We start from the raw sequence: 27,842 nt of genomic DNA on the forward strand, positions 1-27,842 counted from the left end.
CAGGCAGCTTCATCCATCAGCACATTAGTTGGGATTTGGTATCTATATGGACGTGTGCTTAGAGACAGGTTGTCTCCACCCCCATCCCAGTGCGTAGAAAGGATTATGTTAGACCAGTTGTTACTTTTAGTGCAGCTAAGATTCTTCCAAGATTCTCCCCATCCACTTTCTCTCTGATGATTTCAGTTTCCCAAACTCTCTGGTGCAAATCATGCTTTGGGAATTCTCCCACCCCCTTTTTGATTTTTCAATTCCCAACCAACCCATTAACCCTAGAGAATTGTACAGTACAAGGCCAATGCATTACCAAGACCAAAAATCAGGTTTTTTGTTTTTTTTTACATATAACCAATATTCTCCTGTCATCATCACTCTCGCAACTCCACCCCTCTACCCTCCTGTCCAATTAAACAGCAGCAAAATAATTCTTTTTAAAAAATGTATTAGCAATAATGGAAAATACAGCATGCCCTTGTATGCTCCTCGAACGTAAAGGAGGGTGTTCTGTCTTCACCTCTCTCTCTTTAATCTTTCTTGTGCACATCACTATATATAACTGTCTCTGTAACTTTAAACCTGAGATCTTTTTTTTTTATGAGTGACCAAACAGATTGCAGAGGGAGGGCCTTCCTTTCAGGACCACTTTGAATGCCTGCTCAGCCTTCCGTTAAAGTAAAAAACACTGATTCTTTTCTCAGTTACTTTCCCGTCGCTCTTGTCAATGCTTCAGAGAAAGCAAAACTTTCAACTTCTTTGGCAGGCGGAGAGCTTGAAAACCCAAGCAAACTTTTTTTGCAAAACAAGAAGGCGCTTGATATAACTGGATTGCTCAAGACCAGACTTTTGTTTTAAAGAGTTTATCGAAGATGTTTATCAAGATGCAGCTCCTTCTTTTCCTGATAGGGAGCTTATCATTCCATGTTCTTGCTGAGGAAGGTAAGGAAAGTTTTCTTAGATATGCAGATGTCCAGAAAAGGATATATTCATACTTTCCTTTTTCTCTTCTTGGTGGCTGGCTGTGTTGTGTGTTATCAGTGCAAAGTTTTGCTTAGGCTGCGATCTTAACCCCACTTCTCTGGGAGTAAGCCTCATTGAAGTCCATAGGTTTTACTTCTTAGTAACCATTTTTAGGATTGCACTTAGTTCCCATCCTATCTTGAGATTCTATTGCTGCAGAATTCAGTATGACCGAGGCTGGTAAATTAAAAGTTTTTGGCTTTCGACTGGTTTTCAAAAGTGCACTAAAGAAATTCCACCTACCTATAAAGTGGTACCTCGGGTTAAGTACTTAATTCGTTCCAGAGGTCCGTTCTTAACCTGAAACTGTTCTTAACTTGAAGCACCACTTTAGCTAATGGGGCCTCCCGCTGCCGCTGCGCCGCTGCTGCACAATTTCTATTCTCATCCTGAAGCAAAGTTCTTAACGCGAGGTACTATTTCTGGGTTAGCGGAGTCTGTAACCTGAAGCGTATGTAACCTGAAGCGTATGTAACCTGAAGCGTATGTAACTGAAGCGTATGTAACCAGAGGTACCACTGTACAGTGTAGCAGAGAGCAAAAGAAAAATAATGAATTAGTTTGCAGTAAATATATACATTATGGACCGTGGATTCTTTCAGGAAACAAAAATACAGCAGTGCAACCATCCCTGCCTTTTTTCAGGCATTTCTTTAAGAAACTATGCTTTTTATACCATATGAATTTTATTTTTTAACCAACCGGTATCTATTGATGTTTTGTTGATGCTTTGGATTATACTTTTTTAAGGAAGTAATTTAATTATTGTTTGATTTTATACCAATGTTATATATTTGATGTTAGCTGCCCTGAGCCCGGTTTTGGCCGGGGAGAGCGGGATACAAATAAATGTATTATTATTATTATTATTATTATTATTATTATTATTATTATTATTTGCAGATACTGATTGATTTTGTTGTATTTTATGTTGTAAGCCTCTATGATGTTTTATTAAAGTGCAGATCATAAATAAAGATAATACATGCCTACTCCAAAGTAAACCTCACAATTTCATTGGGAATGTATCTCCCCCAAGGTAAGGTAGCATAGGACTGCAGCCCAAATCTCCTCTATTTAGTAATAACATTTTACTATTGGGCAATATTTCATATGGGAAACTTTCCAGTCGGACTGCAAATGATGGGGGGGGCGGTTATTGGCCCCTGGTTTTCCTAGGTTGCAGACTCAATTCCCAGAATAGCTAGTTCAAGTGATTTCAGGTATCAGAAGCAGCAGAGATCCAGAAGAGCAGTTGGCAGTGGAGTTGGACTCAGCAGAAGACAGATTTCATGTATATGAGGAACACCACCACCCATAGCTCAGTTGTGGACAACTTGCTTGGATGCCAAAGGTCCCATCTCTTGCCAAAGGATGTCAGATATCAAGCATAGGAAAGACCCCTCTCTTCTCAAGAGCCAGGAGAGATTTCTTCAGCCAGAGCAGATAGTATTGGTCTACCTGGTAAAGAAGCCATGCTGATACTTCCTCCTCCTCCTTTTAATTTATTCTTTTTAAAACAAACACACACAAACCCTTAACAACAACAAAAACCCCAAAGCATACAGTGAAAGTCAGTGTTGGAACACACTGCAATCTAAAGCATAGAATATTATTTAAATCAGAGTAATCAAAAAAGTCTGGATGTCTGCAAAAGTTCAGGGTTCTTCTTCTTCATTAAAAGAATAATTCAGTACCGGTCAGTTGTAAATGAGTCTTTGTGTCTCTGTCCTTTAGCTAGCCATATATATATACTTTTAGTCAATTTGGGCCAATGGCCAAACTCTGTTAAGCCAATTCAATAAGGATGTCCCTTGCAAGACTTTCCAAAACTGGGTTATATAACAAGTCTAGTGGCTAATAACAGATAATCAGCAATTCTTCCTTCTGTATGGGCTCCCACCCCTTTCTGTTTGGTCTGGTCTAAAACATGAAATAGCACATGCTACAATTGTCCCAATTTGCTAATAATAGTTCCAGGTTTTTGGTTTTTGGACATAGTTTCTAGTTTTGCCTTTTGATGGTTCCATTTTTAAAATATTGTTGCTTATCAGGATAAAGCTATCAATAGCCACAAGTCACGATGGCTATGTATTTCCTCATCGGAAGCAATATACCTCCGTATCCTAGGCACTGACAATTATGTGTGCTGAAAGTGCTGTTCCATTCCTGTCCTGTCCGATCGTGCCATCTGGGTGCCAACTGTGAAAACAAGATGGTGGACTACATGGGCCTTTGGCCCAATCTAGCAAAACTCATTTTATATTCTGATGTTCAGGGATCAGCTCTCTTTGCAGGGTCTCTAAGCCAAGAGTGGGGAACCTGCGACACCCCAATTGTTGGTAGACTTCAATGGCCACCATCCCAATAGGCACTGGAGTCCAGCAACACCCCGAGGGCCACATGTTAGCCACCCCTGCTCTGGACAGTAGGCTGTACCCAAGAGCAGACCCATTGAAATGAATGGACATGTCCATTCATGGAGGATCAAGCTATTGGTGACTACTCATGCTGATAGCTGTGTTCTTTTCTCCACTGTTGGAGGCAGTAGGCTTCTGAATACCAGATGCTGGAAATCACAAGGGGAGAGATCCATTATTTTAATTGGTCTAATCTATGGAGGCCTTAGTTGGATGCAACCCAGTGCCTCTTGGAATGAGAAAGCACATTGGCCATAGCGCACAGGCAATGTCTTTACAGCAGAGGAGGCAAATGAGAAACCCAGAACAGGAAGGCATATTATTCATTTCAAATGGTTGGTGGACTAAACTCATTCTTGCAAATGTAAAGTAATGGGGGGGGGGGTTGGTTTGCAAAAGCAAGCCATAGACTGGTGGTTGTTTTTCACTTGTCATCCTGTAGGCTTCGTGCCAGCTGCATGTTGGCATAGCACAGGCCCCAGAGGGTGCCAGGCCAAGGTGTCAAGAGGCTCAACACCCACAAAGAGGATAGACAACACGTTGCTGGGTCTGTTGGCATTGAGCAGGCTGAATCAGTGTTGCCCAGAATCAAGGCATTCTCAGCTGGCTGCCTCACAGATTCCTCCTGTTTCCATTTCTTGGCAAGGGGAAAGGAGGAGGAGGCAGAGACAAGGAAGCCAACATGGAAGGATGCAGATCAATACTGAGGATTGTTGTTTATTTCCAGGATGAGTCCTGGGATGTCTAGCCAAAGATGTCCGTCTCATGACGGACCTGCAGAAATACTTTGTGGCTCTAAGAATGTAAGGAAAGCCTGGTAGACCGGGCCAATGCCCATCTAGTCCAGCATCCTGTTCTTGCAGTGAACAACTAGATGTGCCCACAGTCAGGATTGACTGTGGTTCAGTGGCAGAGCATCTGCTTTGCATGCAGAAGGTACCAGGTTCAATCCCTGGCACCCCCAGGTTGGGCTTGTAAAGACGACTGCCTGAAACCCTGGAAAGTGGCTGCCATTCCATGTAGGCAATGCTGAGGTCTATGACTTTGTATAAATCCACTTCCTAGGTTTTCTTTTCCTGCACACTGTATCAAAAGGAATGTATCTTGCTATGGATGAATTCTTCTCTTCAGAGGTATTTGTGGGTGTAACCTACAACCCACCTGAAAGAAAACATCCAAGATCAAAATTCAGAGTTGCATTCCAGAGAGACTGGAATTCCTTGGTGCATTCTTGGAGCTTGCAATTTCATCTTCCCGGAACAATCTCACATACTTGGGTCTGAGGCAGCCTCCTGCAACCCGGTGCTCTCCAACTATTTGGGACCATCATTCTTTACCGCTGGCCATGCTGACTGGGGCTGATGAGAGATGTGAACCAAAATATCAGAAGGGAGCCAAGATACAGAAACATTTGCTTAAAAGTGAAGCAACATGCACTCAAACTGCCCCTGATTACTGATGGTAGCTCCCATTTTCTGGTCATACCCCTAGTAAGACATTTTCTCTAACGCAGCCTTTCTCAACCTGTGGGTCCCCAGATGTTGTTGAACCACACCTCCCATCACCCCTACCTAGCAAGGCCAGAGCTCAGGGATGATGGGAGTTGTAGTCCAACAATATCTGGGGACCCATAGGTTGAGAAAGGCTGCTCTAGAGTATAAGAAGAGGCTGCTGGATCAGGCAGAGTCCAACATCCTGTGCTCAAAGTAGCTGACCGGACGCTTGTGAGAAACCAGCAAGCAGGATTCAAGCACAAGAGCACTCTCACTGTCGGACCAACAGGATGCTGGACTAGATGGGCCATTGACCTAATCCAGTAGGCTCATCTTATGTTCTTCACTTATATGTTGATTGGATCACAGATATCAGTCAGATTAAAAGGTAAAGGTAAAGGGACCCCTGACCATTAGGTCCAGTCGTGGCCGACTCTGGGGTTGCGGCGCTCATCTCGCTTTATTGGCCGAGGGAGCCGGCGTACAGCTTCTGGGTCATGTGGCCAGCATGACTAAGCCGCTTCTGGCGAACCAGAGCAGTGCACAGAAACGCCGTTTATCTTCCCGCTGGAGTGGTACCTATTTATCTACTTGCACTTTGATGTGCTTTTGAACTGCTAGGTTGGCAGGAGCAGAGACCGAGCAACAGGAGCTCAGCCCGTTGCGGGGATTCGAACCGCCGACATTCTGATCAGCAAGTCCTAGGCTCTGTGGTTTAACCCACAGCGCCACCCGTGTCCCACAATCAGTCAGATTGCTCGTCTCCAAATATTGTGATGTAGTTCCAGTTGTTGTTGTTGTTGTTGTTTTAAAGTGTATAGAAGTGAACATTTTGTGGGGTTGTTGTTGGCATTCCCCTTTTTTGAGAGACAGTGGAGTACACCTCTGTGGGTGAAGTTAAACAGCAGCACTGAAATGACCTGGGCAAGCCTGGGCAAGTATGGAGGCCCTGGGCTGCCCAGATGACAAGACCTCCCTCTCGGTTTCACTGATGTGGTCCAAAGGAAAACAGAGCAATACGTTTGGCATCAGCTTGCCTTCAGGAATTACTAGGAGGCGTACAAGGCACCATCCAACTGCCTTAGGGACTCCACTGCAGATTTGTGTAGGGTTTACTCCTTAGCTTTTTCTTCTCCCAAAGAGTTCCCACAAGGCAGCAGAGATTTAGGACCAGAGTTTTCCTTCTCCTAGATGGGCTACCTTCCCAGGTTGATGAGCCCCATCGTCCCCTAACTTTCCTCTACAGTATGTCCAGAAACCGCCTTCTTGACCATTGGACTCACTAATAGTCTGGAGTCTGTCTTTGCATGCAGGGGAAGTCCCTAATTCACTGAGAGTTTGAGACCAATCAGCTACCCTCACCTGGTTTAGCCGGCCAATCTAAGCCATTCCCAGGATTGTGGCTGCTGTCACATGGTGACAGCCTCTAAGAGCCACAGGTGAGACCTGAGTACAGGTTGGGGACCAAAGGTGGACAAAATGCCCCAGAAGGAACATGACATGTCCCACACCAGAGGTACTATTCTACAAGAAAAGACATTGAAAAGCAATATGTGTTTTAGGGAGTGAACAGAGTGCAGAAAATGTCATTTACATGCTTTTTGGGTGGTATGTGTTTTTTAATCTTCAAATTCAAAGAAAATTCAAACTCAAAGAAAAAGGTGGTGGAGGAATGGATCTATGATTGAGCAAGTGGGGGGGTCTGACACATAACAGAAATAGAATGATCCCTTCCTCTATGAGACGTCAGAAACATCAGAGACGCAGAACTGGAATGTGCTATATCAGATTTTTGGCACGGCGAAGTGCATTGAGTAATTCACATCTGCACAAGCCTGCATCTGGAAAAACAAGAGAAATTTGGGAAGTGAGCTCATCACAAAGCCCTCAAGAGAAGAACACTGACAGTGAGATGTCTGTATCCGCTGCTAATCCTACTCAGAGTTGACCCATTTAAATCAATGGATACGACTGATTAGGCCCATTCATTTCAGTGGTTCTGCTCTGACTAGGATTTAACTGGATGTAACCCAATGTTACCTCCAGTCTATTTGGACAGTATCGAAGTACCAGCCTCTATAAATTAAAAAGGGGCAGAATCTTTTTTAAAAAAATAAATTATTTGGTTTTTCAGATTACAATTATGCAATCACATATCCAACATACAACATAAAAGCAAGATTCCAAAACTTCCCTCCTTCCCTTTGTGGGTTCTATTATTAATCATTCCCTCTTGCATCTTTTATGATAATCCAAATCTTTTACCTCTCCATTGTGTCCAAAATTCACCATTAAACTACAAGTGTTATTCCAATCCTACTAACGATTTTATCTGTTTACAATGGTTTTTAAGATAAATTACAAATTTTCCCCATTCCGTATGAAAATGGTGGTCTTCCTGATTTCTGATTCTTCCGGTCATTTTTGCCATTTCGGCATAATCCATCAACTTGATTTGCCATTCTTCTCTGGTAGGGACTTTATCTTCTTTCCATCTCTGGGCCAATAACATCTGCGCAGCCGTAGTTGCATACAGAAACAGAATCTGTAGTCAGTGTAGTCTAAATTAGCAGTGACCATTTATTGCAATGGGTCTACTCTGATTACAGCCAGCAGTTTCCAGGCAGAAGATCCTATGTTCATAAGAACAGAACATGGGCTTGTTAGATCAGGTCAATGGCCCATCTAGTCCACCTTCCGGCTCTCACTGTGGTTGACCTGATGTGGGAAGCCTCCAAGTCAGACATGAGAACAGCAGCACTTTGTCCACCTGCAATTCCCAGCAACTGGTACTCAGAGGCATTGCTGCCTCAGATGATGGAGGCAGAACATGGCCATTGTGACTAGTAGCCATTGATAGCTTTCTCCTCCATGAATTAATAATAATAATAATAATAATTTTATTTATACCCCGCCCTCTCCAGCCAAGACCGGGCTCAGGGTGGCTAACACCAAGTATAAAAACAATTGATTAAAATACAACATAAAAACAAGATTAAAGTACAACATTAAAATGCAGCTTCATTTCAGTAGAAACTCAAATTAAAAACTTTTTGGGGATGAAAACGTCAAATCTTCACCAAGGCCAACTATCTAGACTGGTCCTAGATGGGCCAGAAAGAAGCCAGGGAAGTCCCCAAATAGGAGTTCCATCACAGAAGGAGAAAGGAAAAAGGAATGAAGGGGAGGGGATCAAGTTGATTCCAAGCCAAAGGCCAGGTGGAACAACTCTGTCTTACAGGCTCTGTGGAAAGAAATCAGATCCTGCAGGGCCCTGGTCTCATGAGGCAGAGCGTTCCACCAGGCCGGAGCCAGTGTTGAAAAGGCCCTGGCTCTGGTTGAGGCTAATCTGACTTCCTTAGGGCCCGGGACCTCCAGGGTGTTGCTATTTATGGACCTTAAGGTCCTCCGGGGGGCATTATGTAATCTTTTAAAGCCATCCAAGTTGGCAGCCATCACTGCCTCCTGAAGGATAGAAGTTCTATGGTTTAATTATGTGCTGCGTGAAGAAATCATCAATCCCTGACATCTCTAGCTAGGGCTAGGAATGTCCCCTGCCTTAAAATTGGTAATGATACATTGGGCTAAAGATATTGGCTATAATATACAATTAGACCAGTGTTTTTCAACCACTGTTCCGTGGCACACTAGTGTGCCGCGAGATGTTGCCTGGTGTGCCGTGGGAAAATTTGAAAAATTTGAAAGATTTTTTCTTCTTAAAAAAAGTCAAATTTTCGCCCACTAGGCGGGCACCGGACTGTGTCCACCCTATTTTCCATCCGTCCTGGGTGGGGATCAGATTGGATGGGATCAGATGAGAGCGGACAGGCGGTCCGCTCTCATCCGATTCCCCATAGAGAGCAGCGGGGCTCTGACATCTCCCTCCCCGCACACAGTGCGGAGACGGAGCTGTCATCCGCCGGCTCAGTGGGGATCAGCGGATCGATCCCCGCTGAGCAGAGAATGGTCCGCAACGTTTTTGTTTGCCATTAAAGAAAAAAAATATTAAACATTTTCTAATGGTGGTGTGCCTCGTGATTTTTTTCATGAAACAAGTGTGCCTTTGCCCAAAAAAGATTGAAAAACACTGAGTTAGACAAATGGGAGAGGTTATGAAGCTATTAATTTCACTGCTTGCAGTTTGCTTAAAGAAAATGTAATGAAAATTATGTATAGGTGCTATTCAACACCAGTGAAATTGGCTAAAATGTATAGAACAAAAAATGAATGTTGGAAATGTAAGGAAAAAGCGGGTGCTTTTTACCATATGCGGTGGACATGTAAAGAGTTAAAAGCTTTCTGGGAAATGATATATAATGAGTTAAAGAAAATGTTTAAAACGCTTTTGTTAAAAAACCAGAAGCTTTCTTATTGGGTATAGTGGGTAAAGAGATACCAAGACAAGATAAAAAAAAAATGTTCTTGTATGCAACAACTGAGGCAAGAATTTTGCTAGCCCCAAAATGAAAACAACATGAAATACTAACAAAAGAACAGTGGTAGATGAAACTGATGGTCTTTGCAGAACTGGCGAAACTGATTGGAAGAATCCAGAACCAGTGAGACCAAGCATTCCAAAAAGACTGGAATAAATTTATACTATACAGTGGTACCTCAGGTTACATACGGTTCAGGTTACATACGCTTCAGGTTACAGACTCCGCTAACCCAGAAATAGTGCTTCAGGTTAAGAACTTTGCTTCAGGGTGAGAACAGAAATCGTGCTCTGGCGGCGCAGCAGCAGGAGGAGGCCCCATTAGCTAAAGTGGTGCTTCAGGTTAAGAACAGTTTCAGGTTAAGAACAGACCTTCGGAACAAATTAAGTACTTAACCTGAGGTACCACTGTATTTGAAAGACAGCTGTAAGCAACTAACATCACTAGCAGGGTTAGCTGAAGATTTGTAAGATGAAATTGCTACCTATTCAGGTTGAGTAATGGAACTTTTTAGGTAATTACATAATAAAAATAGGAAAGGAAGTGAAATTTAAAGAAGCAAAACCTAAGTTTGTAAACCATTAGGCAGAAGGGATGGAAGTCGTTAGGCTCAGTTGAGCCTAAAAGGTTAAGTAAGAAAATATGATGTTACGTAATGTGATTATATGTAAGACTAATTTTAAAAAATTATAAAAAAAGGAATGTCCCCTGCCTGACACCTTCAAAGGCCATTGATAATTCCACACAGAAAATACTGGGCTAGGTAGACCAACGGTCTGATCTGGCAGGTAGCAACTTCCTAGGTTTCTATGTTCCCACATCCTCTCGTCAAAAAACAAGCAACTAGCAATAAAAGCTGTTGGCCACGGAGACAAGAGTTTTTAATGCATTTCCCTGCTTCAGTATCTAGATTTCCTGTTCAGTGAGTGGATTTCCCCCCCCCCTCCGCCTTTAAATATTTGATGCTCAATGCTCAAGGCAAGACTTTTATTAAATATTTGATGTTGAAGTACCACTGCAGGGAGAAGCTGGACTGTACATCATTAGATGTTTTTTCTCCTTCCTTAAAACTTTTGCCAAAAAAACTTTTTTTAATGGATTTAAAAGAGAGAGAGAGAACATAATATTCAAACTTCATAAAAGCCCTTTGGATCTTTGGATGTAGAAACACATGTTAGTGTGCTTTTGCTTTACTGCAAAGAGAAGCCCAGTATAAAAGATGCAAGCAATCTGGATCTTAATTTATATTTTTGTGCTAGGGAAGCTGGTGGAATTTGATTGCATTCTGCCCTGAACTGAGCAGACTGATAGCTCCCCAAGTAATGTCCAGGTTGGAACAAAGGCACTAGTATTTGCCAAGTCCCGTTAGGGTTTACTTTTGAGTAAACACGCACAGATTGGCAGCTAGTTAGCTGGTGGTTGAGTGCTTCCCAAATGTTCCACCCCATTTCTCTGCTCGAAAAGAGCGCAAATTTGTGTTTAAAATTGTGTATTTTGCATAGTGTGTAGGAAACTGTCTTATACTAAGTCAGATCGTTCGTCCATCTAGCTCAGTATTGCCTGCACTGACTGGCAGCGGTTCTCCAGAGTTGCAGAAAGGGAGTCTTTCCCCCCTACCCAGAGATGCCAGAGATTGAACCTGAGCCCTTCTGCATGCAAGGCAGATGCTCTAACTACTAAGCTTTTTGATTTTTAAAAACACACTTAGAAATTTGTATTTTTAATATTTAAGTGCATATTCAAAAGCGCATTTAGATGCTTGTTTAAACAGGTATTTAAATATGTGGGGAGGAAGTGAGAGCTGGACCATAAAGAAGGCTGATCGCCGAAGAATTGATGCTTTTGAATTATGGTGCTGGAGGAGACTCTTGAGAGTCCCATGGACTGCAAGAAGATCAAACCTATCCATTCTGAAGGAAATCAGCCCTGAGTGCTCACTGGAAGGACAGATCGTGAAGCTGAGGCTCCAATACTTTGGCCACCTCATGAGAAGAGAAGACTCCCTGGAAAAGACCCTGAAGTTGAGAAAGATTGAGGGCACAAGGAGAAGGGGACGACAGAGGACGAGATGGTTGGGTAGTGTTCTCGAAGCTACCAGCATGAGTTTGACCAAACTGCGAAAGGCAGTGGAAGACAGGAGTGCCTGGCATGCTTTGGTCCATGGGGTCACAAAGAGTCGGGCACGACTAAACGACTAAACAACAACAAAATATGTGGGTAAGGGTGGCAGCTCAGGGGTAGAGCCTCTGCTTTGCATGTAGAAGGTCTCAGGTTCAGTCCTCGGCACCACTATGTAGGCCTAGGAATGTCCCTTATCCAGAACTCTGGAGAGCTGTTGCCAGTCATTGTAGGCAATATTCCAAACTTTATTGCAGTCCAAAGACCCACAAAACAATTTAAAAACTAGACCAGACAGACAGATGGAAGAAACCAAGGCAGTCATTTTGTTCTATCTAGGGCATAACGATCTTTGTTTCTTATAACCTCCGAAAGAAACTTTGCCATGGCCAGTGTAACATCATTTGACCTGTCTTTCAAAAGATATTTAATATGGGAGGCTTCGGATTTTCCTGGCTATGCTTCATGTAATCGACGTCCTGATAACATAAACAAAGCCTATTCTGATAGGGGATGCCTCTCAGTCTGCCATTTAGAACTTCCAAGGGAAATACATTTAGTCTGGCTTTGGTAAATAAACACCGATAGGTAGGTACAGATAAATTCCTATGGTATGAAGATATCTGAAAGTCATACCTGTATTGGATTCCAGCTGCGACCGGGCTACAAATTACATAAGATTGGGATCGCAGGTCGCTATGTGAGATGTCCCAAAGCCTTTGCCTCGGGGATTCAAGGGCAGTGTTATAACCCAGATGATATAAGAGGGATGATGGCAGTGTGTAGGCAATATTGAGGTAGATGGGCCAATGGTCTGACTCAGTATATGACAGAGCCCAATGTTCCTATAGCTCATATATTCAAATACAAAATGTCCGTTTATGAATCACTTCCCATGAACTGTCCCAAAGCCATGTAACAAGTGAAACAAGAAAAAATGTGAAATATATAGACAGTAACCATTTCAAGTTCAGGAAAAGATTGTGATAAAAACAACAGCATCAAAAGGCTTGTTGCAAAAGGAAGATCCTTAGCAGGTGCCCAAAAGGAGCACCTTTCTGATACGTAATGAGAGAGCGTTCCAAAGAGAAGGCAACACCATACAGTGACCTGATTCCTCCTCTGAAAGAGCCAGACCTCCTTTCCTGCAGAGCACAGTGGCGGGATGAGCATATAAGGGGTGAGATGATCTTTTGAGTGTCCTAGAAGCAACGGGCAAGAAAGTCAATTCATTTTGTGCTTAAAGAAGAACGAGGTTAACTCTCACTTTCCAAAACCATGTGTGAATCAAATCCTGCAGAATTTGCACTTCTCTAAATTTCGCAATGCTGTTCTCCAGCCAAGTAACATACAAAAAGAATGCATTCACTGGTGCTAAATGTGCATATATTACAATGTGCAAAAAATGCAAGTCTTTGCGAAAGTGGTATATGTAAATGGATTATAGTAAGGAGAATCGCTTGCAATAATATTATCAGGCAAAATGGTGTGAAGAACCTGTATGTGTTAGGAGAAATTCACACTTAAAATGTGGACGGACGACTTTTTATGAGGGCTCTTTGTAGGTTCCATTTGAGTCGAAACCACCGTTGCAAGTGGACAATGAAAGGGGCTTCACACAATTACCGATCAGTTGATTGGTGCAGATAACAGGCCCCTTTGAACTTAGATGGGTTGCGGGGTACCACAACTGGGGAGGGTGCAGTTGCACTCAGGTCCTGCTTGGAGACTTCCCATCAGGGCATCTGGTTAGCCACTGAGAACAGGATGCTGGACCAGATGAGTCATTGACCTCATCCATCAGGGCTCTTCCTACGTTCTTAGAAGAGTGCTATTTTTGACTGCAGCTCTGTGATGAGTGCAATGCATACTTACACGCCTAGCTCCACACCACATGGGCCTTAAATCTGAGGTATGCCTCTCCTCTCTCATCGCACCCTCTTTTATGTGGGAGAACTTCTAATAGTCTGGGAATTCTATTTGCAGCCAGTTATCTGTTGACATATAATAGGAGCTTAGCATCATTTCCTCCTCGGCTTTTCTCCTGTATTTTTGAACCAAAGGTTAACAGACAGAAGTGTCCCATTGCACACCTTTCCTGTCCTGATGGGATGCACAGGGTGATGAGTGATGCATGAATAGTGCTGCATGGTACACTCTTTAAGCCAGGAAACCCAACCATTCATCGCTCACCATTTACGACAGAGCAAGCACATCCCAACAGCCCATTGCATTGCATTATTTAAAGGGAAGAAACGACTTAAGAGGAGGATGGTTTTAATATTAAACAGCAAATCTGCCCAAGTTAAACCTTGTTTTTTAATGGGTTGACAAAACCTCACTAATTTATTACATGCGGATGCTATGTTCCTGAGGTATGCATGGTGGACCACAATGATTGGGAGTGGAGAAGGCAATCCTCTTGTCTTCTCAGAAAAGTTTGATCGTTTTGCTCTGTTTGTAATTTAGGTCCTTGAATTTCACTGGGTCAGCTCCCGGTTGGATACAACCCAACTAAGTTGGCCAACAGAATCTTGATCGTAGCTCAGTGGCAATATGTAGCCAGTAATCTCAAATCTCAGCCGCTTCTCATCTGTTTCATTTAGCAAGTACAGTCTCACTGGAAGATGAAGCACCAACTACTGACGGCAGAGACAGTGACGTTTCTGAATTTCCAACGGTGAGTATCTTTTGTAGGGGGATATAGTCTGTTTCATTCCTGAAGGTTATTGTATGTATGTATGTATGTACGTATGTATGAAAATTGCATATCGCCCTTCATACAAAGATCACATAACAGTTTACAACATTAAAATACAAAATGAGAACACAAAATACATAATAAAACAAAAACAAATGAATAACCCCCCTCCACAAATATTTATTATGATGATCTCAGGCTGTCCACCCAGCTCTAAAGGCCTTCATTTATTATGGCAGACCATGAAGACCAGACCAAATAGTATCTAGGTTCATTTCAGTGAGGAGTCCCGTGGCCTCATACTGACAAGCTGAAACATGCGCAGAGGTGGGAAACCAAGGTGACCAAGGGTTTGGGAACCAAGCCTTATGAGGAACGGTTGAGGTTGATGGGTGCATTTAGCATGAAGAATAGAAGACTGAGAGGTGACATTCATCTTCAAATAGCTGAAGGGCTGTCACGTGGAAGATGGAGCAAGCTCGTTTTCTGCTGCTGCTCTGGAGGGTAAGAGCTGAACCAACAGTTTCAAGTGAAGAGAGACTCCACCTAAACATCAGGAAGAACTTTCTGGTGGTAAGAGCTGTTCAATAGTAGAACAGACTCCCTTGGAAGATGCTGGACTCTCCTTCATTGGAGGCTTTTAAGCAGAGGTTGGATGGCCATTTCTCATGGATTCTCTACCTGTGATTCCTGCATTACAGTGGGGTTGGATAAATTGCCCCATTAGGTCCCTTCCAACTCTACAATTCTATGATTCTAACAACTTTATGTTAGAGCCCACTTCATCAGACAAAGTTGGGTTTGGCTAAGGATTTTTTTTGCTGGGGATGGGGGGTGCGGACTTCAGGAATGGGGGCTGAATGGGCCTTAAGTATTCCCCAGGCCACACCTTCTTCACACACCCTGCTTGAGTGCTTTAGCTTGTCTGAAATGTATCCTTTTGAATTGTGATAATGCCACCCATTTGCCTGCTGGATCAAGGACCAAGTGTGAGTATGCAGAAATCTCCGGCTTTTGCAATTGCCAGAATGTAACTGACTGTGCAAAGGTGAGAGCCCCATCCAGTGTGCCAGACATTTTGGCCATTTGCTTACTCAGAAGGTAAAACAGCAGCAAAGTACATACAAAATGCACTAAAATATGCGACGCTAAAATATGATTGGAATAGGAGCTGTGCCTTCTCAAGGACTCTGCTCACCAACGTGGCTCAGCTGGTTGGAACGGTGGTGCTGATAATGCCACGGTTGCAGGTTTTAGCCCCATAAGAGACAGCTGCATATTCCTGCATATTCTCTATGGTTCTTTTATTCCATTAAACCAACTGCCATTCCTCTCACATTATCGTTATTCTTATTGATTAAATTTCTAGACTGCTCTTCACCTGAGGATCATGGGGCAATTTAGAATATAAAAATACACAACATGGTAGCAAACAAAAACAATATCCCTCCCCAACACATACACACACAGAGTTTAAAAAGCCATAGGTTGTTTAATTAGCCAAAGGCTTGGCAAAAGAGTGCCTGAAGATATGTTATGAAGATGCCAGGCAAGCCTCCCTGGGGAGCGCATTCCACAAATAGGGAGCCACCGCCAAAAAGGCCCATTCTTGTGTTGCCACCCTATGGACTTCTCGTGGAGGAGGCGCACGAAGAAGGGTTTCGTATGATGGCTGCAGGATCGAGGTCAGTTTAGGGCTTCCTCTTCACAACCCAGTCGGCTACTAAGCTTCATTTTCCCTGATCCCAGCTTACATTTATATACTGCTTTGACTTTCCAAGGATTTCAAGGTGATGCACATGGTTCTCCTCCCCCCCCCCAATTTCATCCTCGCAACAATCCTGTGAGGGAGGCTAGGCTAAGAAATGGTGAGTGGCCCAAGGTCACCCAGTAAGTTTCATGGCTGAGTGGGGATTCGAACCCTGCTCTCCCAGGTCCTAGTCCAACACCCTAACCATTACTCCATGCTGGCGCTCAATGTCCTATTCTCTCTTAGGCTGTAATCCTACACATGCATACCTGGAAGCAAGTCCCATTGAAATCAGCAGAACTTCCTTCTTCAAAGACTTCATAGGATTATTTTGTTACTGTTTCAAAATGAACAAATAAATACTGGCATTCGCAAGCAGAGTTGTATCAAGGTGGATCAGCATTATGCATGTTTTAAGAAGAGAGACATAGAAATGAATGATGCTTGCCTTTGTTTTCCTCTCTTTAAAACACATATATCCCTAAAACTAACGAACATAGTTCCCGGTGACAACAGAAAGCTCTTCCTTGGATGATCTGGTGACCACAGACAGTCCCCTCTCAACCAGTGATGATGCTGAAAACTCAACTGACCCAAGCTTACCAGAATCTGATGGTATGTGGTGTGCATGTTTCTAAAATGTTTCCTATGCAACTTAGGGTCATTTGCAATGGAAGATTTTCTAATGCCCTGGAGAGCTACCTAAATTTAGTGCTTAATAAACAAAGCCAAAAACTTTGAAACTCTCCAGCCTGCTTAAGATTGCATTTGCAAATGGTATCTAGTCCTCTCTTTTTGTTTGCTTGTTTGCTAATGCACTTAGGAAATGGATTTTTTTTTCCATGTAAACAAAGTACTGGGGCAAGTCTGGAAAATTTAAAAATGTCCACCTCTTTCTCACACACACATATATGTGAAAGATTATGATTCGTATTATTTATTCAATTAATAAGACACATGCTGCTTGCAAATTTTAAAAGCAATAAAGCATAACGTAAGATCAGAAAAAGAACAGTGTGCTACAGCAATAGCTATTCAATACCAGCAAAACGCAAGGAAAACATGTTGCAGAATAGTTTTTTATTTGGCTAGATGGAAGACAGGCAAGGCTATTGTCAGGGAACTGACATCTAAAGCGCCGGAGGCGCAAAGGCTCACTGAGGGTGAGAGAGCAGTAGCAGCGGAAGAGGGAACCAGTAGAGGGCGAGCAAGAACTCCAAGGGAAAGTGAGTCGGAGGGATGGCTCAGAGACGCTTCAAGCGAAACCAGTGGGGAGGTCTCAGGACCTCCTATAGGGACACCCACACCTCGACGGAAACTGTCACGCCGAGAGGCCAGATGACGTGTTTCCGTTAAGGAGCTTTTATGTTGGAAACGTTTCCGAAAGCAGCCACTTTCGGATTCTACTAGTGATTGACGCAGCCATGCTGGAGGGGCTCCGTCACAGGCAGAGGTTTGAAAGCCTGATCAAACTCTGAGGGACTTGCATTTTACGCACAAGCAGCTCATCGTCCCATCACAGCAATCCGAAAGTCTCCGAAAGCCAGCTTGTGCAGGGAGAAGCATCATGAGCAATCCAGCCGGAACCGGGGAAGCAGGAGCAGCTGGAGGAGGTCCAAGCCTGGAAGAAAGGTACAGGGCGTTGGAGATCCAGTTGGCGCTGCAAACGGCGAGGCTTGAGGAGAGGAGGGCTCAGGATGCAGAAAAGGGAAAGGAGAAAACCACCCCGCTCGCCAGAAAGGTGCCAGGATTGGTGCAGAAATTCGGGGGGGATCCCAGGAACTATCATGCCTTTAGAACAGAGATGCAATACGCTCTAAACTTGCAGTTTGATGACTTCCCCGATGAGGAATCGCGAGTGGCGTATGTGATTGGCCATCTCGAATCCGGGGCGAAAGATTGGGTTAGACCCCTGATGGCAGCGAATAATGAGATCTTAAAGGACACGAGGAAGTTTTTTCGTGCCATGGACCTGATGTTTTCCAGCGATATTGAGCAGGGGGTGGTGCGAAGGCAGTTAATGGCTTGCCAGCAAGGAAGCAGATCTGTCCGTGAGTACTGGACTGAATTTACCATGTTGATTCACAAATTGGGGTGGGACCTATCGGCGGAGCCCATCCAAATGCTTTTCGAAGAGGGGCTTTCTTCAACCGTCAAAGATGAGCTTTCCCGGGGCCCCAGGGCGGAGTCTATGGACCAGTTAACCAAATCTGCGCTGGCCATAGGAGCGCGCCAGGAGGCGAGGGCTATGGAAAAGCGGGAAGGGAAAGGAGACCGTTGGAGGGAGTTCCGCATTCCAGACATTCCAGAGCCACCTTTCCCGCCGGCAGAGCCGATGGAAGTTGGAACAGCGCGGGCGCGCGCAGTTTCAAATCCCAGTGAAGGGCGGAAAAAGGAGGGAAAGAGCGCCAAGAGATGTTATCTCTGCCAACAGCCAGGGCACTTTGCCAGAGTTTGCCCACAAAGAAAGGAATGGCAAGGGATGGCAGGAGCTGTTGGGGGAAAGGAAGAGGAAGGCAAGGAGCAAGTAAAAGCCAACGCCTGGCTGCCACCGTTGGGGCACAGCAGCCAGGCCAAAGAGCAATGAAAGTGCCCATGCCAGAACCCCCCAGACCCGCTTTAGTGATAGAGGTGTTACTAGAACTGCCAAACGGACACCCACTAAAGGTCAAGGCGCTTTTGGATTCAGGCAGCTCCTGTAATTTCATGAGTAAGGAGTTTGCAGCTGAGCACCAGATACAGACTATCCCTTTAAGTAACCCCTTGCAGGTGACTACGATTGACGGCAGAGAGCTGTTGGGGGGAGAAGTTAGCCAACAGACTGTCCCGATGATAATGAGAGTGGCAAGGCACACCGAACAGATAGCGTTTAATGTGGCCATCCTGGGAGGAGCGCCCATCATTTTGGGGATGAGCTGGCTGGCGCTACACGATCCGCTAGTGGGCTGGCATCAGAGGGTGGTCTCCTTTGGGTCAGCGCATTGCCTAGAACACTGCAAGGAGGGGAAGGTTTCGGGAGGAGACAGAGTCACCCTAGCGGGGATGGAAGTGATGGACAAAGGGAAGGTGCCCCCGCAATACGCAGATCTGAGCAACGTATTCAGCGAAAGGGAAGCAGACAAACTGCCACCGCATAGACCCTTTGACTGTCAAATCAACCTACTCCCAGGGGCCCAACTCCCAGTAGGCAAGCTGTACGCCATGTCAGACAGGGAGATGCAGGAGCTGAGGGAGTTCATTGACAAAAACTTGAAGCGAGGTTTCATCAGAGAGTCCCGAGCGGTGGGGGGCAGCCCAGTGTTCTTTGTGGACAAAAAGAACACAGACAAACCGAGACTGGTGTGTGACTTCAGGGCCCTCAATGCAGTGTCGGAGCCCCTGGCTTTCCCTATGCCCCGAATTGATGACATTTTGACCAGAGTAAGGAAGGGAAAGATTTTTACAAAACTGGACCTGCGGGGGGCGTACAATCTGATACGCATAAGGAAGGGAGATGAATGGAAGACCACCATGTTTACCCCGTTGGGAGCCTTTGAATACCTCGTTATGCCCTTCGGTCTACAAGGGGGCTCCGCGTGTTTTCAAGCTTTTATAAACCACGTTCTGGGACCTTTGCTCTACAAGAATTGTGTGGCCTTTTTAGACGACGTGTTGGTGTATTCGGAAAATGAGGAACAGCATGTGAGGGACGTTCGAGAAGTGTTGGGCAGGCTGCAAGCCAACCAGCTGTGGGTGAAACTGGAGAAGTGCCAGTTTCATACCAAGGAGGTGGAATTCCTGGGGTACCGCTTGTCAGACAAGGGATTGGCCATGGATCCAGGCAAGGTCCAAGCGGTACTGGAATGGAAGACACCGAAGACCAAGAAGGACGTGCAAAGATTCTTGGGATTTGGGAACTTTTATCGGAAGTTCATCAAGAACTTTGCCCACTTGACGGCGCCCATCACCGACTGTCTCAGCAGCAAGAAGAAATTTGTTTGGACGGCAGAGGCGGATCGAGCCTTTGAAGAACTGAAAAGGGCTTTCGCCTCGGAAGAACAACTTCTGCATGTGGATTTACGAAAACCCATGAGAGTGGAAACAGATGCATCCGACCGGGCGGTAGGGGCGGTCCTTCTTCAACCGGGGAGGAGTGCGTCGGAGTGGAGACCGTGTGCCTTCTTCTCGCGGAAGCTGAATAAGTCCGAGAGGAATTACACGGTGTATGACAGGGAACTACTTGCCATTCACGAAGCATTCCGGAGGTGGAGACATTTATTAATTGGGGCACAACACAAGGTGCAAGTGTGCACCGACCACAAAAATTTAGAGTATTGGAGAACAGCTCGAGTGCTCAACCAACGACAAGTGAGATGGGCACAGGAATTCTCCAAATTTAACTTTGAGATTTGTTATGTGCCAGGCCCAGAAAACGTCAGGGCGGACGCGCTCTCACGCAAACCAGAATATTGGGAAGGGGAGGGGGTGATCGAAGAGAGACATGTCATCCCGGAGGACCGCTGGGTGTGTGGGGCGGCGATGGTGGGGCAACGAGAACTGGTGGAGGAAACGGAAAATGATGAATATGCCCAGGATAAGCTCAGAGGTCTCAGGGGGGAGGGCGAGAGCCCCGGAGGTTTTGAGGAAAGAAATGGGGCATTGTATTACAAAGGGGCACTGTATATACCCGAAGGTGAATTGAGGGGGAGAGTACTCAAGCAGTTGCATGATAGCCCCACGGCGGGACATTTTGGGCAACACAAGACCATGTGGTTGGTTACCAGGGAATTTTGGTGGCCTAAGGTGAGGGAAGATGTAAGGGAGTATGTAAGAGGGTGTGACCAATGTCAGCGAGCCAAAGGGGAAAGAAGGGCGCCGGCAGGGTTATTAGAACCTTTACCCACACCAGAACGGCCTTGGGAAGCGATATCAATAGATTTTATGACGGATCTGCCAAGGTCCAAGGGGAAAACAGCCATCATGGTAGTAGTAGACCTGTTAACTAAGATGTGCCACTTTGTAGCATGCTCACATGCAGTCACAGCGGAAGAAACGGCGAAGTTGTTTGTGGAACATATCTTTAGGTTGCACGGGGCTCCCTCGAGGGTGATCTCAGATCGAGGCAAACAATTTACTTCCAGGTTCTGGAGGAAGCTCATGAGCTTGTTACACGTGGAAGTCAATTTTTCAACTGCCCGGCACCCTGAAACCAACGGGCAGGCGGAAAGGGCAAATGGCATTCTTCAACAATATCTTAGGTGTTATGTCAATGACAGAGAGAACGATTGGGTCGAAAAGTTGGCGTTGGCAGAATTTGCCTACAATAATGCGGAGAATGTGTCCACAGGGATGAGTCCCTTTTTGGCTAATTACGGGTGTCACCCCAGGGCATTTCCAGGGGAAGGAGGGGAGAGATGGAGCGTCCCAGCGGCTGAACATTTTGTAGAAGAGATGGAAGCCATCCATCAGCAGCTCCAGCTCAACTTAGAAAGGGCTAAGGCACAATATAAGAAGCAGGCAGACAAGAACAGAAGGGAAGGTGAAACCATAAGGGTGGGGGATCAAGTGTGGTTGTCAACCCAAGGGTTGCCGTTCAAAGGGGGTTGTAAGAAACTGAGGCCCAGAAGATTGGGACCCTTTGAGGTGATTCAGCAGGTCAACCCGGTAGCTTTCAAACTCCGATTACCCAATCACATGAAATTGCACCCAGTGTTCCACAGGTCGTTACTGTCACCATACAGGGGAGGAGGTGAAGGGGAGCACGTCAGGGGACCAGCCTTGGAAGAGAGGGAACGCCGCAACCATGTAGCGGAAATCCTCGATTCCAGGTGGAAGGGAAATCAGGTGGAGTATTTAGTGGCGTGGGAAGGGGAACCGGAGTCAGAAAACACCTGGGTAAGTGCGCAGGAAGTCAATGACGAGGTTTTAACAGAAACGTTCCATCAAAGGTTCCCGAGGAAACCTCAGCCGATAGCAAGGTTTAGGAGGGAGTATTTCGGCACCACCGATGAGGAAGAGGAAATGGAAGGGTTCGCGGAGTCGGAGTTGGAAGAGGGAGTGGACTCTGATGACGAAGAGTACCTAGAGAGTAGGAACAGCAACAAGTGGAAGGAAGTGTTCGCGACGTCGGAAGATGAGGGAGGTTCTTTCAAGGGTTTTACCTCCTCACCGCCAGTAGGAGAGGAGACGGGAGGGGGTGAAGGGGGCCCTGGAGGGGAGGTGGATGTCAGGGAACTGACATCTAAAGCGCCGGAGGCGCAAAGGCTCACTGAGGGTGAGAGAGCAGTAGCAGCGGAAGAGGGAACCAGTAGAGGGCGAGCAAGAACTCCAAGGGAAAGTGAGTCGGAGGGATGGCTCAGAGACGCTTCAAGCGAAACCAGTGGGGAGGTCTCAGGACCTCCTATAGGGACACCCACACCTCGACGGAAACTGTCACGCCGAGAGGCCAGACGACGTGTTTCCGTTAAGGAGCTTTTATGTTGGAAACGTTTCCGAAAGCAGCCACTTTCGGATTCTACTAGTGATTGACGCAGCCATGCTGGAGGGGCTCCGTCACAGGCAGAGGTTTGAAAGCCTGATCAAACTCTGAGGGACTTGCATTTTACGCACAAGCAGCTCATCGTCCCATCACAGCTATCAAATGCAAACTGCATCCTTAGAGCCGTCAACCATTACTGGTTACAACAAAAGTGAACAGGAAAGGTTTTCCTGATACTCGCTGCAGTGAAATATGTCACTATACTCACTACAGAGAAGCTATACTGTACTCACAACCGACATAGTTTTCCGCTCCCAGATACATTAAACACTTGAGTGTATTTTTCTTCTCAATGTAATAGGTCTTAATGAAAGGGTGTTGCTTGTTCTAGCAAAACATACCATCCATAGGCAGCAAAAATCAGCACCAAAATCATAGAATTGTACAGTTGGAATGGCCAAAGGGTTCATCTAGCACTGCAATGCATCATAGAGACAGAGGTTCTGTGGGTGACACCCAGTTTGCATGGGGGTTCCCTCCCCATGCACATTGGCGGAGCGCACCCTGCAGCATGGCAAATAGACAGGGATGTTGGAAGTTGTCGTATGTGGGTGCAATGGCCAGGACTCCCTATTCTCTATACAGACACTATCATTTTGGCTTCTTCTTTTTTAACAAATTGCAAAGCGGTTTAAAATAATTTTAAAAAATAAATAGATCTCTGCCAGTTTCCACGAAACAAGCTAGTTAGTCTAGCCAGCCATTGGAAGAGTGCTCCACAGGCTGTGATTTCGGTTTCAAGCCAAAGGTGAATTAATAGTTACATAACGATGTATTGGGTAGCATCCCAAATTAGCTATCTGGTCCAAAAGTGTACTGTCATCTCCTTGGCCCATGCCTGGTTCCAGTCCAGGCGGACGACTGAAGCCAAACTTAATCCAAAGAACAGCACTGAGTGATTAGGTTCCTTTCTTAAATTACCTTAATCCGTCTTTGAACCTACAGGCATGCTAATGAGCCTCAGCACTCTCATGTAATGAATCCGGCAACAGGCCCTCTTTCCTGATGAAGTAGAAACCCTTTTCATGTTCACTGGAAGGCAGCCAGATTCTGATTATTCCAGAGAAATCATTGCTGGCTACTTAGCACCACTGTGACACCTCAATCCCTTGTGCACTGTGGACTGCAGCACAGGAAGGAAGCCTCGAGGACAATAAAACAGGAGCATAAAGATTTGCCAATCTGCTTGCACAAAGCTTACGTAGAGGTTCAATTATACTGGTTATTCATTCTGATTTGTTTGATGGGAGATTATATGACAATCGGCATTCACCCTAACCAGCATGCACTTTTCAATGCATTTCCCATCACTGCAAAAATGTCAGTTCCTTTTTTCTAAAGGGAATCCGATGATTCTATGATTCTAAGTGAATTCTACTGCAGGGGGCTGGACTAGAGGACCCTTGGTAATCCCTTCCATTTCCACAGCTTTATGATTCCATAGTTGAACCATGTGCTGTGTGTCCACGAATTCCATGTGCTATGAGAGAGGGAGAGTAGGGTTGCCATATTTCAAAGAGCGAAAAATCCAGACAGCTTTTTTCTTTCTGGCCAAAAATGTTGAGCTTTTATTTGGTTTTGCCCAAAGTTGAGTTCTTTTGGCAAAATTGCAAAAATGGCACTACCCATTTCCGCCCGGACACTGCTGCCGAATGAAGTATTCTGTATATGTCCAGGAAATTCCTGCAACCCTAGGAGAGGAACTTTTCTTTAATCACTATTAATCATCCAATTATTTTTTGTTCTTGTTTTAATTTACCGTATATGCTGCTCACAGTATACCGTATTTTTTGCTCTATAAGACGCACCTAGTTTTTGGAGGAGGAAAACAAGAAAAAAAAATCTGAATCTCAGAAGCCAGAACAGCAAGAGGAATCGCTGCACAGTGAAAGCAGTAATCCTTCTTGCTGTTCAGGCTTCTGGAATAGCTGTGCAGCCTGCATTCGCTCCATAAGACGCACACACATTTCCCCTTACTTTTTAGGAGGGAAAAAGTGAGTCTTATAGAGCACACAATACGGTATATTGTACCTGGCTCTAACCAAGCGCCTTTGCATCTCCTACCAGCTTTAGATGTGAAAAGAGATTTCAGAAGGAAATACTGTAGGGGGCAAACAGCTTCACACTGCCCTCTGCCCCTGGTCCAGACCCCCCACTCCCTGGTAGCTAAAAACAGACATCAGGCAATCTGACCATGGATCTTACCAGCCTAGTTTAGCTCAGAAGGCTCTCCTTCCCCACCTCTGCCACAGGCAAGCACTAATAACAAATGTAGTGTGAAATGTTCGCATCAAATTTCCAAATTAGATGCTGTGCCCTGGTTTCACATTCCATCACAAGGTCTGACTTCAGAAGGCTGTGCAACTCACGGTGACACTTTATTCCAAAGTCAGCCCCCGAAAAGCTGACGTCTGCGTCTGTGATTACGCGTGGAGATGTCCTCCTGTGGGTTTTGTACAAAATTTGGAGCGACTCCTGCGTTTTCTTTCGGAGGTCTGGGTTTGTTTATCAGCTGGATACAGAACTGCATGTTCTTAATTCTCCGTGTGGCACATGCTTCCACCAGCCACATTCCTCCCACATTCCTCAGGAATGACCTGACCTCGATAAGGTAACAACGCATCAACCAGGAAAGGACTGATCACATCCCGGGCACATACCTATAGAATGACATTTCCAACCTAGCGGTTTCATTTTGCTTTTTGTAACAGTGAATCGTTCCCTCACTTCTCCTACAAAATAAAAAAATAAAAATCTGAGAAATGACTATAAAAAGGGATCAATGTGCACCTTGAGGCTGAAATCAAGGTTGAGTTGTATGTAAGCTGCTCCCCAAATACAAACAAGCTTCTGAGAACTGTCCCCAGGGTGAGTGTGAGACGAGAAAACCTTACAGTAAAACCCAAGCTGGAGAATAATCCATAGGTTGCCATCCTTGACAAAATGCAACACTGGAGAGGCTGAGTTAGTGACCCATATCCTCCTGTTTTGCTCCCGTTACCAAGATCTGAACAGAATCTTCATTAAACCCCTCTCACCAAATCTGCCAGGATGATCAGACACATTTTATGCCTTTCTACTCCTCTCAGATCAACGTGCATCTACTACTCTCAGGGTTGCCAAGCAAAATCCACCAGGAACTGACCCCAGGGATGTAGCAATTTTCCTCTTTGGAGTTCGTGGCATGACTGTAACTTTCAAGGTGTCGATGCTGATTTGATGTTGAACTTGGCCATTTGAATTCCCCTCTCTGCAGATGGCCTGGAAACGGCTACACTGGTTGGCATCATCTTTGGAGTCATTGCTGCTATCGCAGTCGCCACAGGGATTATCCTTTTCATTGTGAAGAAAATGGGGAGGTACTCGTAAGTATCGCACAAAGCAGACACTGTGGCAGGGCTTTCCAAACTTTTCACGTTGGTGACACACTTTTTAGACATGCATCATTTTGTGACACAGTAATTCAGTTTCGGGAGGCGGGTGGTGCTGTGGGTTAAACCACAGAGCCTAGGACTTGCCGATCAGAAGGCCGGCGGTTCAAATCCCTGCGACGGGGTGAGCTCCCATTGCTCGGTCCCTGCTCCTGCCAACCTAGCAGTTCGAAAGCACATCAAAGTGCAAGAAGATAAATGGGAGGGAAGGTAAACGGTGTTTCCGTGCGCTGCTCTGGTTCGCCAGAAGCAGTTTAGTCATGCTGGCCACATGACCCGGAAGCTGTATGCCGTCTCCCTCGGCCAATAAAGTGAGATGAGTGCCGCAAACCCAGTCGGCCACAACTAGACCTAATGGCCAGGGTCCCTTTATATTTACCTAATTCAGTTTTACTAGCAAACCGGGGGTTAAACTAACCCCTTTCTGGCCCCTGGAGGAGCGCAGGGAATGTTCACATGAAAAAACCTATACACTTCAGCCGAAACACTAATCACGACCCAGTTTTGAAAGCTCTGTACTATGGTGCAGAGATGAGGAGAGACTCAGTTCACTTAGACTTCTAATATTAACCTACCTAATTCACACTTCCCAGAGCACACTTTGTACAATGACATTTTGCCTAATGCTGCTAAGGCAAGCATAGAAACTGGCAAAATATATTCTGGCAAAATAACTGCCCTCTCCATCCTTGCTTTTCTTCTTCTTTTTAACAGTCGCTGAAACTCACTGAAGAGAGAAAGAGGAAATACATCAGAAGATTTCTTCCTTTTTTGAGGGAGTCTCCTCCCATGCTAACCATGGAAGATGATCACGGACAAATAGCAATTTGAGGACTTATAAGCCCACGGAGGAGATCTCACGCAATTTCCTGGAGCAAGCTTTTTAAAATACAAATATGCCTTAAAAATTGAGCATTTCTTCACCTAATATAGATACAAGAGGGGTGAGGTGGGGAAGATTTTTTAGGGAAGATTTTGAAAAGAACAATGCACAAGGCTGTCTCCTAACAGTGCTGTTTACAGGCAATATATAAAAAAGTATGTTGCTAGTAGGAATTCCTGGAAAAAGATGGTTTCTGCACTTTGTTTCCTATAGGGCTGGCAAAATGGTAGGGTTGCTATATTTCAAAAAGTAAAAACCAAGACACCTCAAAAGTTGTAGAGCTTTTTAAATAAAAACCCCAAAATTGTATTTTTAGAAAAAACCATCAGCCCTAAAAATGGTGACCTGAGAGCCCTCCAGATGTGTTTGGACTCCAAATCCCATCAGTCCCAGCAAACATGGCCAATGATGATTGGGAGTTGTAGTCTAGCAATGTCTGGCAGGCCAGAGGCTTGCCAATCGTGCTATAGGGATGACTTTGGGCTGCAACCCTAAACCCGAAGAGTAAACCTCATTAAATTAAGTGAGTCATACTTCTGAGCAGTGATTTATCAGGCTGCACTGTTTGCTGTTTTTGGTTTGTTTTTCAAGAGACAGATCTCTTTCAAAGTCATTTTTAAATAATAATAATATTTTTTTATTATTCTGCTCTCTTTGGGGAGGGAGAGTAAAATAGGGTTGTGATAGATTCTGCACTGGGAAATTTTGAATTTTGGAAACTCGGATTTTACAAACTGCACTGGGAGATTCTGAATGTTTACAATCAGAATAAATTGTGCCAGAAAATGCTTCTTTTATCCTGCTATCGAGTTTAAAGTCTCCCCAACTGCCTTCAAATAAATTGAAGGGGTCTAGATTGGCTTCCATGACTGCCTTCTTCCAGTGCTGGATTTAGGGCCATGTGGACATTTCCGCCTGCAGAAGGCACAAGCTGAGGGGGCGCAAATTGAGAAGATCCATTTGGGGGCACAAAATATTGGCCGTGCACAGGGCGCACCATATTACAAAGTACTGCTGAAGTCTGCACCTGCCCCTTCTGACCCAGGTGAATTTATTTTATTTTTACTGAATCAAAC

The 27,842-nt window shown here is 45.0% G+C and overlaps 1 protein-coding gene across 1 annotated transcript; it reads left to right on the top strand.

The window, feature by feature from the left end:
* The first annotated feature begins 593 nt into the window (after positions 1-593).
* On the top strand, positions 594-27,552 carry PDPN (podoplanin). The gene is made up of 5 exons (XM_081923943.1): positions 594-936; positions 14,091-14,164; positions 16,436-16,550; positions 25,709-25,817; positions 26,598-27,552. The coding sequence occupies exons 1-5, from the start codon at positions 867-869 to the stop codon at positions 26,602-26,604; spliced, it is 375 nt and encodes a 124-aa protein (XP_081780069.1). The 5' UTR covers positions 594-866; the 3' UTR covers positions 26,605-27,552.
* Positions 27,553-27,842: the final 290 nt, after the last annotated feature.

This window comes from Podarcis melisellensis, assembly GCF_964234715.1.
Source record: "Podarcis melisellensis genome assembly, chromosome: 8".
Classification (NCBI taxonomy): domain Eukaryota; kingdom Metazoa; phylum Chordata; class Lepidosauria; order Squamata; family Lacertidae; genus Podarcis; species Podarcis melisellensis.

Coding starts and splice junctions, on each gene's coding strand:
- PDPN (XM_081923943.1), top strand. CDS start 867: ATGTTTATCAAGATGCAGCTCCTTCTTTTCCTGATAGGGAGCTTATCA. Junction 937..14,090: donor CCATGTTCTTGCTGAGGAAG/GTAAGGAAAGTT, acceptor TGTTTCATTTAG/CAAGTACAGTCTCACTGGAA. Junction 14,165..16,435: donor ACGTTTCTGAATTTCCAACG/GTGAGTATCTTT, acceptor TAACGAACATAG/TTCCCGGTGACAACAGAAAG.